This window comes from Diachasma alloeum, unplaced genomic scaffold, assembly GCF_001412515.2.
Source record: "Diachasma alloeum isolate Michigan unplaced genomic scaffold, Dall2.0 Dall_scaffold_01228, whole genome shotgun sequence".
Lineage (NCBI taxonomy): Eukaryota > Metazoa > Arthropoda > Insecta > Hymenoptera > Braconidae > Diachasma > Diachasma alloeum.
The window spans coordinates 119,741-131,356 of NW_021681337.1; the positions used below are offsets into that span (position 1 = coordinate 119,741).

The 11,616-nt window shown below is 35.5% G+C and overlaps 1 protein-coding gene across 1 annotated transcript; it reads left to right on the forward strand.

Moving 5' to 3' along the window:
• Nucleotides 1-4,889: 4,889 nt before the first annotated feature.
• On the forward strand, nt 4,890-11,611 carry LOC107046217 (GATA zinc finger domain-containing protein 7). Its single transcript, XM_015268779.1, has 10 exons — nt 4,890-5,154; nt 5,561-5,740; nt 5,882-6,004; nt 6,103-6,228; nt 6,305-6,439; nt 6,542-7,026; nt 7,177-8,531; nt 8,641-8,982; nt 9,085-9,183; nt 9,279-11,611. The coding sequence occupies exons 2-10, from the start codon at nt 5,576-5,578 to the stop codon at nt 9,434-9,436; spliced, it is 2,988 nt and encodes a 995-aa protein (XP_015124265.1). The 5' UTR covers nt 4,890-5,154; nt 5,561-5,575; the 3' UTR covers nt 9,437-11,611.
• The last annotated feature ends 5 nt before the right edge of the window (nt 11,612-11,616 follow it).

Below are 11,616 nucleotides of genomic sequence, written 5' to 3' on the forward strand. Positions count from 1 at the left end.
GGGGGGGGGGGGAGGGGGTCATTTTATTGGAGCGGTCATTGCACCTCTGCATGATACCAATTGAAATCATACCCAACGTACGCAACTTACTTTGTATACTATAGACGACAAGGGAAATGTCATAGAAGAGCTTATTTATTTACTTGAATTTATCAAATTTTTACCATTAAAATTAATCAAAACTGCATTATATACTTTAATAATGTGCAGCTGCAGTAGTATATAGATATAGCTGCTAGACCTAGATTCGATAGAGTATGTATACTCATAGTGATAGTGCAAAAGTACCGCAAACTGTCAGGAGGACTGGCTAAGGTGGCTGGCTATTCCAGCATGCGAACACTACGGAAACCTATGAGTGATGCTGGCTCGCTGCTAACACCCAAGCCTGTGCAGCACGAGTTTCATATATATACATATACACAGGCAAACCGTAAAGTATTACGAGCTACCGTAATGATGACCGTCAATTCTCGATGTTCAATACTTTTGTCATTTAGGCACTCGCATATTCTGTAATTTTGGCGTCACTAAGAATCTTTACAATTTATTTTTTTCTTGAATTATATGAGATGAAAATTGACGAGGGAGTACTGATAAATATAATAATGATAAGAATATGAGCAAGTCCGTAAACAGTAGAAAAATCAATTTTTAAGATGCCAAGTAATTATCATCTCATATTGGTGATATTGCAAAAGTAGTGATTAGTACATAGAACGCGACCGACCGACCAACCATTGACCAACGGGTCAATGACCGTTCTACATTGCCGCGTTGCGCCGCGCCGCGCCGCGAGGGCCGCCTCCCTAAGAATTGAGTAAAGTCACGGCCAGCCGTCAGCCATGATATTCCCTCTCCGCCGGCACCTTCTCTGCTCATATACTCAATACACTCATGAGCACAACCTTGTCCATTGAGGGTCGTTCATTACTTTACCATTACATACAATTTATAGAAATTTTTTTTTCCTTCCTACAATCTCATCAAATTTTGCTCACCTCACTTAGCATAAAGAAATTATCGACAAATTTTTTTTTTTTTTTTAATGGTGAATATGAAAAAAAATCGAGTCTGTCGTGAGAAAAAACATTTATGTAAATAAATTGTTGCATTTGAATACGAGTTGTACGTATGAAATTTCAGTCTAGCAGTACGAGTGCACTTGTATACATGGATTATATAAGGTGAAAGGGCGACTTTGGCATTGACATTGAAGTCTCTGAGCGTTACTGCAGAACGCGGAAGCAACGAATGATTATTCAATCTCTTTCACAACCATTTACATACTTTGATGTTGTTTTCTAAAAATTAAAAATTATTTTGATAAACTATATAGCCTGAAAAATTCAATTGAAATCATTATGAAATATCAAGGATTTATGAATTCCCGTTAATCATTCACGAGTTAATATTGAAAATAACAATTAAGAGGTAAATGGAAGTTCATATTTTGGATTTGAAGAATTTTTCACTGAGAGAGAAGGAGGGTATAAGAGAAAGAAAAATGGCAAAGCAGTGATTTTAAGTAGGTTAGAAAGTGTGTTATTGATTCTATGCACTAGGAGGTAACTCAACCGGTAAAAATTCTCCTTCCTACTTGAAATATACAGTTTATACTTGCATAAATGTCCGTACACATGGGAAGTTTTTATATTTTTCAAAAATAAATGACAAAAGAGGATCCATCAATGAGACAATTATAATTTACCGTTGGTATAATGGGGAACTATATCCATGAGAAAAAGGAGAATGAACTGTTGGTATGTGGGTCCGTGCTGGTTAAACAAAGTGGGCTATTACAAAATGGGTTATGCAGAGCCGGAGAGTCGAGAGTTCAAAGACCCTATCAAATAGTAAAATAATATAGCGACGTTTTGGCATTTAGCTCATTCATTTCAATGGATTCTAAAAAAGAGTTTAGGCTCTATAATTGGCACGACTTGTCGTTGACTAAAACTACTTAAATACATTTGGAAATTGACATAATGCGTTTAAAATTCAAATCGCTTGTATAACAAATAAAAATGACAGTTCCAAAGTCATCTCGCTTTATTTTTAACACATAATATATCGGTATTGGCGATTATATACAAGAAACTAAGGGTTGAGAACAAGCGAGTTCAACAAACTCATTCTCGCGGAACGCGCTATATCCTGTGATGCCTTGAACATTGATTAAATTCACACTATTCTTAACAAGGGTAAATCAATTTCGTTGTAGCTCATACAAACCACCGAATTATTCCGTTTTTTTCTTCTACTCTCAAATCCCAGGACATGGCAACATTAAAAATTTGCCCATATAATTGTTAGATGAATATTTGGATGATCTGTGGTGAGTTTGCGGTCTTACGAAACCGAAAATGAATTCGGTTTTACTTTTGGCCGGGACCATATACTAATACAATCGAGTTGAAACGTATGCTTGTTGCCCCTTCAGCTTTCCTTTCCCCTCCGATTGGTTGGCTTCAAACGGGATTCTTGGCGGTATAACGGTTTGCGTTATATGCAGCCATAGATATGCCACGCGTATGCAACTCAATTGTATAGTTTAATTTCCGATAAAAGGAGAAAAACATGACAAACCAAATACCTACATAAGAATGAAGCCGAAAAATAGCTTCAAGTAACGATACAATATTTTTTATCGTCTTTTATTATTATCACAGTCATTCTCATGGCTGAGGGATGAGACCTCGGAATTTCGAAACATCTCAGATGTATAATTTCCTCAATTTTTGAAGTAAGGCCTGATAGACGAAATGGTAAATGTTGAAAAAATTTCCAAGTGTAAATGCCTTTGTGCGGAAAATTGGCAGAATATATACATGAAATTGAATGAATGAAAATTAATCAGTAATAATGACATAAGGAGACTTTGTCGCTAATTCACGAACTAAGAACTAAGACTCGGTAAGACTCGGTAGAGACCGAAATGTAGGACAATGACCGGCAGAGACCTGCTTCTTTCGAATCCACAACCGGTAGAAGAGAGGAGGAACGGAGAAAGAAGGATCGCGAATTTGCCTCTGCTAATTCACTTGCTTGCTGTTCCTTTCCGGTTCGGCACATAAACGTTCTATGTTTCCAATTACTGAATACACAAAACTAGATCCACATTTCTTTTCTTTATTTTTTTTGTCATCATAAGGACCATAGATAAATTTTGCAACTGATCTTTAAACAAAACCAAAGGAAACATTGCCATTTCTCTGATTTTTTTCCAACTGCTAATAAGTTTGTAAAAAAATAATTCTGCTATAATCGTGATAACGACAGTAATTGACAGAATAGTACTTTAATACGTAATCAGCAGAGAGCCATGACTTTGAGAAGGCAGCAAAAGATCAATGACCTATGGTGAACGTATCTGGGTTAGTAGTCGTCGCCGATTCACGTGAAAATTCTTCACCGCAGGTTTGTTCATCAACCGAGATAGCCAATGTTGATCTTCTATTTGTTTATACTAAATACACGACAATAGTGCGTCACTATATATTTGATTGCTGCGGATTACAGGAACAGTAAGATGTGAATATCACTATCGTCATTCCCATAACGTATAAATTGCACTAATTCAATATAGCTACCAATTATTATGATTATTTGATGTATTTTATAATTACGATGGTGAGATAATTACATACATATCGGTTTACGGAAAATTATTGATGTATATTGATGGATAAACAATTGAGGGGAAAAATGAAAACCACAGGAAAAGTTGAAAGAAAAAAAAGAAGGAAGAGATAAAGTAGACGAATTGCAAGGAGCAGCTGAAAGGATATGGATAGAGTGAGTGAGTGGGTGGGTGGAAGCAAGCTCTCAGTTAAGGGTGGGATGGGAGGGTGCCGTTGGCAGCGGGTCGATCGAAAGCGCAGCGCAGCGCAGAGAAATGCACCACCTTTACACGCGTGTCGTGTTATCCGATGCTGCCGCCACCAGGCCAATACCAACGTAGTCGAGCCAAGCTGACTCGTGTTGGGCTAGGTCAGGTCTACCCGAGTTTTACACTGTGCCATCCCGCGAACCCTCCTCTCATCGAACCACCCGGGCATCGAGATATTTATTTCATCAGAGAACGAGTGAAATAATTTATAAAATTGCGTTTTAAAAATCCATCACTTCTGTGTAATTCTTTTATTTTTATTTTTATTTTTATTTCTTTCAAAAAAATTACAATCTCGTGTAGCTAATAAGATTTATTTATTGAACTGGTAGCGTGACAATAATATTGCTAATTATTTAATAAAATATGGGGATGCGAGAAAAAAACGAATTTGCGGGAGAAAAAAAAACAACCAAATTTCAAAGTTTTAAGTTGTGACATTTCGGTCGGACCATTTTTTGTTACTCAGTTGCAGTGTATTTGTGTACATCAATGTACGAAGGACATGCGCGAGAGAAAAAGAGAAAGGGAACTCAAAAAATCTTGGATGAATGTTTTCCTCGTTCAATGTACTCAGTAAAAAAAATTCGCATTCGCAACGGCAACACCCACACATGAAATTATTCACGATAAAAATAACAATGACATAAATAAAAATTATAACAAACCAATAATAATGATCACTATTTTAATCGTCATAATCTAAACCAACTTGTAGAACAACGTCTCGGACAAACAATGGCACGACCTTTTTTCTTCATCGATTAAACATCGAAAGTGAATCAGACTGATGAGATGAAGAGTGTAAAAAAAATAGAAAAACAAGTGTAAAAAGGAATACATAGAGCTGAAAAATAAAACGTATTTCCCTAGTCTTCATTGGGTCCCCAATGTCTTGATAATCGATAAGGACTCTTAAAAACTTGTGAACCAATGCTAAGAAACAATTATCTCTAGGAAAGTTTGGAGCAACCATCTATCCTTCGGACATCCGCATATAAATACGTAAATGTTGAAAGAAAATAGTGAATCTCGAACAGCATATTTCCAAATAGTTCGGCACATTATATTTATTTATCATATAACTTCGGGACTGAGCTCTATAAAAATGATTGTCACAATTTCCCTGAAAAACTCGAGAATTACATAAATACATGACAAAGAGTGAGATAATAAAAAATAGTGATAAGAGGGAGATAAATCAAGGGGGCATTGCTGTACAACTTTTAAAAAGCGAAATTTTCATCAGAGTGCAATAATAAGTATGTAAGAGATGATTAAATTTTTTTTTTTTTTTAATATATTTTAGAGAGGAATATTTTTATTAGCAGTAGCTCATTGGAAAATTGAATTTGAAGTTTAAACCTTCGCTTTTAACTCCCCCCCCCCGGTCTCCTGGCTTCCTTGCACCCCCTTGCATTCTCCCTCCCCCATTTGCAGTCGATCAATGCGTGGACGGGTTTCACTTTCGTATACTGTTAAAGCATGTAATATACCTATATATACATAGAGGGTCAAGACGAAATTTGCACTTTTGCATTTTTTGATTTCATCCAATCAACTGAATATAATTGATTTTCAAAATTATTTCATTTTTTTTTACATTTTTGTAGAAGAAAAAAAATGATTTATCGATGGATTTTTTGCATTTTGATCATTTCATCACAGGACACTGAAGAAGAAATGGAGACGGGTGAATGGGATCACACAGTCCTACGGGAAGAAGAGTTCGACCAGCATGCGGTCTACTTGGTACCAGATGTATCAACTTCATCAAATGACACCAATAGGGCTGAGGCTTCCTTACCTAGGAATCTCGTCCTCAAGCCATCTCAGGCGCTTGATCCTGTACGTGAATATTTTTTTTATTACTGATGTTGGTTTTCCGGCTATACATATATTTGAACCGAAATCTGACAAATAACGTTTTCGTATAACGTCCACTATTATAAATAAAATACAAATATTTTCATATCTCCTTTAACTTAGGCTTTGGGGGTTTGGAGTACTAGTTACATTCCTAAAGGTACTCGCTTTGGGCCTCTCGTAGGACAAGTTTACACTAAGGATTCTGTACCCGCTAATGTAACGAATCGGAAGTACTTCTGGAGGGTGAGGATCTGCCATGGATATGCCATGAATTATTGTATATTCATATAGAACTAAAATTGTGACATAAAAATTCATTGGTGGACCCATCATCTTTGCAGGTTTACAAAAATAATGAATTGTACTATTTCATTGATGGCTACGATATACAAAAATCCAATTGGATGCGATACGTTAATCCGGCATATTCATCGGAATCGCAAAATCTCATTGCGTGCCAATATAAGGTAGGAAAGATATCACATATTCACTAATTATGTTGATAATTACTGTAATAAAATCAAATTCGTTATTATCTTTCAGATGAACATTTATTTTTACACCATCAAGCCTATACTCCCCAATCAAGAGCTTCTGGTCTGGTACTGTCGTGAATTTGCGGAAAGGCTCAATTACCCTTTAACCGGTGAATTGATGTTGCAGAGAATACGACAACAGGTATTTGATATTATCACAATTTTTCGGAAAAATAAAATTGAAAAGAAAAAAAACACACACACCGACATAAATCATTATTATTGATTTTTATTTGCAAATCAGGTGCAGCAATCCAGTTTGCCGAGCGAAATTCCATCATCGGGAGAAATTGTTTTACCCTCAAAAGATTCACCAATTTATGAGAGGCGATGTCAATTGACGCCAACAGAAGGCTCCGTTAGATCGGATGAGGGTTACCATTCAAATGGATACCACGATGAAATTTTAACACCACCAGAGGAGAGCAGCGAATCCGATTCGGAAAATAATTATGTCCTTGACTTTAGTAAAAATACGCGCACATCAAACGCGACAACGGAAATGACAAAACCAGACAGTGCATTGGTGAAAAATGAATACAGAAAAGTGAAAATAAAAATAAATAAGACGTACAATAATTTCCAATCGAATAACAAAAGTATGGATATCAAGGAAGAAATGGCTAATAGGACATTAACGCCTGATCTACCGCAGAAAGTAGCTATAATATTGAGTTCAACGGATGATGAGAGTGAAAGACCAAAAGTTTTTTATGAATCTGAAGTGAAAATTAATCCAATCCAAACACATACTAATAACAACAACAACAACAACAACAACAACAATAATAATAATATTATTAATAATAATAGTAATAGTAGTAGTAATAATAATAATAATAATAATAATAATAATAGTAATAATACAATATCAACGACGACGAATACGACGACGGCAGCTACACGGCCGCCTTATGTAACAAGTCCAAATAGTTCCATATTAGAAAACATACTTTTGCGACATAATACAGATAGTAATAATAATACGAGCAATAATAATAATTATGCTCACAGTGGTTCTGGCGAGAGTCATCATCATAATAGAAGTCATATAGATTCGATTAGCCCACCACCCTCTAGTCCCACGGAAATGGCGTATTCTTACAAGAAATCTCACAGATATGGAAATATTCTTCCCTGTAGTCCAGATTCAAGTTCAAATTTACCAATGCAAGTTGATAGCTGCAGTAGTGCCAATAGTTCAACAAACAATGTATCGATGATTCAGAGCCCCGGTGGTAATCTTCATTCGAGTACAGGTGGCATTGGCCATTCCTGTAATTTAACTAATCAATTGGTTCATTCACCAAATGAAAATGGGGACTCGATTCATTCAAGTACAGTTCTGACATCAACCACCAGTGGCCTTCATCCATCGACGATAAATATTTGTAAATCAAGAAAAACTCAAAGTCCCTCACCTACAACTACAACAACTTCAACAAATGTATCATCATTGACGGTGGCCTCAACAGAAGCAGACGAAGAACAACAATCAACAGCTTCGACAATCATGTACTCACAACAACAACAACAACAACAACAACAACAACACAGTGCATGCTCATCAGCGCATATTGAATCAAGCACAAGTTATCAGTTGAATTCAGCCAATACACCACCAAGTGTTACATCAATATCGCCCCTTAATTCTCCCTCCGCTTATCCCTACAATATTTATCATCAAAATGCTAATTTGCATCAACATATTGCACCACTCACAATCAATTGCGCTCCATATTCACCAACACCCTCGGCCAGTGTCACGAGCGTCTACGAGAGAAATGATAATAGAAGACATGAAACCAACGGCCATCAACTTCCAACTTCTTCGACAATGCAAATTGATGATAATCATTCCACTATTATCAGTGGTACACGGAATCTTCACCTCAGTCATCATCATCATTCTTTGAGCATCCATCCGAATTCAACAAATAGATATTCCCCAGCAAGTTCACTGTCACCGGATGATCATGGCTGTTCTCAAAGTGGCTCACTCAGTCCAAATTCCCAGGGCTCAAGGGGCTATAGATCTTTACCGTATCCGCTCAAAAAGAAGGATGGAAAAATGCACTACGAGTGTAATGTATGCTGCAAAACATTTGGCCAATTATCCAATCTCAAAGTACATTTACGTACTCACTCGGGTGAAAGACCCTTTAAATGCAATGTTTGTACAAAAAGTTTCACTCAACTTGCACATCTTCAAAAGCATCATCTTGTACATACAGGTAATTTTATGTTTATTTATTTATTGATTTTTTTTTTTTTGTATCACTCGATTAGCCATTTTCTCAACCTTTATTTTCCATATAATTACTATTTATGCCATTTTACTAGGGGAGAAACCGCATCAATGTGAAATTTGTAAAAAGCGATTCAGTTCAACATCGAATTTGAAAACACATCTTCGTCTACATTCGGGACAAAAACCCTATGCATGTGATCTTTGTCCTGCTAAATTCACGCAATTTGTGCATCTCAAATTGCATAAACGGCTACATACGAATGAGAGGCCCTACACCTGTCAAGGTTGTGATAAGAAGTATATCAGTGCAAGTGGACTGAGAACGCACTGGAAGACAACAAGTTGCAGGCCAAATAATATTGAAGATGAACTTGCCCTTGCTGCTGCTGTTGGCTCACCAACCTACTATGAGTACAGTCATGAAATTAGTGTTGGTAAGGGATCGTATGAATTTTACCATCCATTTTTGCCTTCATGAGGATTATATTTTCACACTCACTTGGCTCACTTGCCTTTTTTATTGTTGTTTTCAATAGCTAATATGTCAAAAGAGTGTGAACTTGAAACGATGGAAAACTATGACAGAAGAAATGGATCACATTCAACAGCCCTTCATAATTTGGAGATGAATGTAGGTAAGTTTCAATTCGTCGGCTACTCTTTGTTATATTGTCAATTGAAAAGTCATATTAGCATATATTTGTAATTTTCAATTTGATGGATTTTCTAGGTAATATGCAGAAAGAATGTGAACTTGATAAAATAGAGAGTTATGAGAGACACAACGCCGTTAATTCACACCCTACATCCTTGCACAACTTGGAGAATCCTGTGGGGAGACCGACTGTAATAGAAACCTCCCAGCCACACATTATCGAGTGCACCTAACAGAGACGTTAAATAAGGCTGATTAAGTGTACCTCTAATGAAACACCAATACTTTCTCAAAAGATTTTCATTTCCAAAGGTACAAAATTTTCCATTTCAAACTCATGCTAAATGAGAGACTATTCGATTCCTCTCTCCGAAGTATATCACGAGGGATGGAAAGAGACGAGAAGAGGAGACAGAAAAAAAAAGAAAACGTTTTTGATTCAAATGACGGCAAGTGTCGACATCCGTCAAATAATGTGGTGAATGACAGTAATCTCTTGTAATATAATGATATAGAAACGAAATTTCAAGAAAATGGGAAAAATATGGGATTGTAATCAATGTCGACACCCAGACTGCAACTATACGAGACCTGTACCTGTATATATTATTAATAATATAATGATTATTCGATTAGGTGAAACAATATTAAACAGATAAAAATTTATATCGTCGATTGGCCAAGCGGTAGGCTACCTTCGCAGGCTTATATTCTTTCAAAGATGAAATTATGCTATCTTATTCAACTTTTTTTTCTTTTTTTTTAATATTTAGGATAGAAAGAAAGGGGGCAATCAGAGCATAGGGTAAATCGACGATAATTATAATATTTATTTGTGCAAAGAGATCAGTAAACTACGGTGTGATTATTATGTTTATTACTGTATAATTATTCATTGCTCTTGATAAAGCGGGATTAGGGGGATAATTGTCCAGCAAGGAAGACCAAACAGTATTTTTAGCAGTGAACTTTTCCTTATCTCATTTTTATGGGAAAAGACTTCCATTTCATCATCATTACGGTTCATTACTTTATTTATGTTGATCGCTAATTTTCATCAACTATAATAAGAAAAAAAATCACGATATTCCTATGACTATCTGAGATTGTATTAATGCGGAGGCAGCCTGCTGCAAATCCGATACTTATTATTATGAATATTTTCATGGATAGGCGGTTCAATAAATAGAAGAATCAAAGTTGATTGAATATTAGTACTCATATATGATGAAGAAGAATCAGAATCGCTGCTCTATGATTATATTCAGGGTGAAAAAAAAAGAAAAAAAAAACAGAAAAAAAAATTGAAGGCGCAGACTGATATTAGTTACACTACTGTTCAGCTCATACGTTACATGTAGTGTTATATGAATTGTAATTACGGTGCAAATGCAATACAGAGGATCTCTTCCGGATATTATTAAATGGAAAGCATCAACTAAGAAGAATATTTATTTCTATTTGGCATTGTTAGTCTTTTGGCTTGAATCAATTGAATTTGATGGTGATGCACCCTCTGAATTAAAAATATTCAAAAAAATTCTGTAGAACAGGCAACGTAAAGCAGTGAGGCATAATGTACGGAATGCTCGAGCCAGTGAAAAAAAAAGCATGAAATTAAAAATTACGTTGATAAAGAATACTCTAGTGTAAAATTATTTTGGACCATTTATACAGTCAAATGGATAATGCATCATCGATTTATTGCTACATATAGATAATATATGGACTAGAAGCTCAAAATTGGGGAAATTTGTCTTTTAAAAATGCATTTTAAAACATGTCCGATAAATGCTTGCACAATTTTCTAGTCGCTCGAAATACTCTTGGAATTCAGCGTTCTCACAAACAATGAGAAATTAAATATTGTGAATTTAAGAATGGAAACTAAATATGTGGCTGATTGTATGAAAAGGGTTATTTTTATCGATCCCAGCTTTAATATTAACTTGTTTTTTCTCATTATTATTGACATTATGAAATCGATAAAGTCGGGCTTTCTCATGTACACGGCCACATATGAAGAAATTTCATGTAATTTCAACAATGGAAATTTAATCACCTCATCTGACTGAAATCATAGTAGAATTGATAAAAATTTACTGCAGCAATCGCTGCTCCGAAAGCATTACCGTGACGCAATTATAACACAGATCATATGATAAATTGCCTTGATTCGCTGCCTTGCCTGCATCAGACATATTTGACTTGTCATATACTTGTACAATAACTTTCAATGAAGCAAAAATTAAATAGAAACATTTGAGAAAAAGTAAATAGATTAATACATAAAAGTGAATAAATGAAACAGGATAAAAATGTGCAGGTAGTAGAAGAAAAATTGAACAATAATGTAAATAAGCTAAAAGTAGTGAATGAGGAAAGGAAGCAACGTAACAAAAAAAAAAGTAAT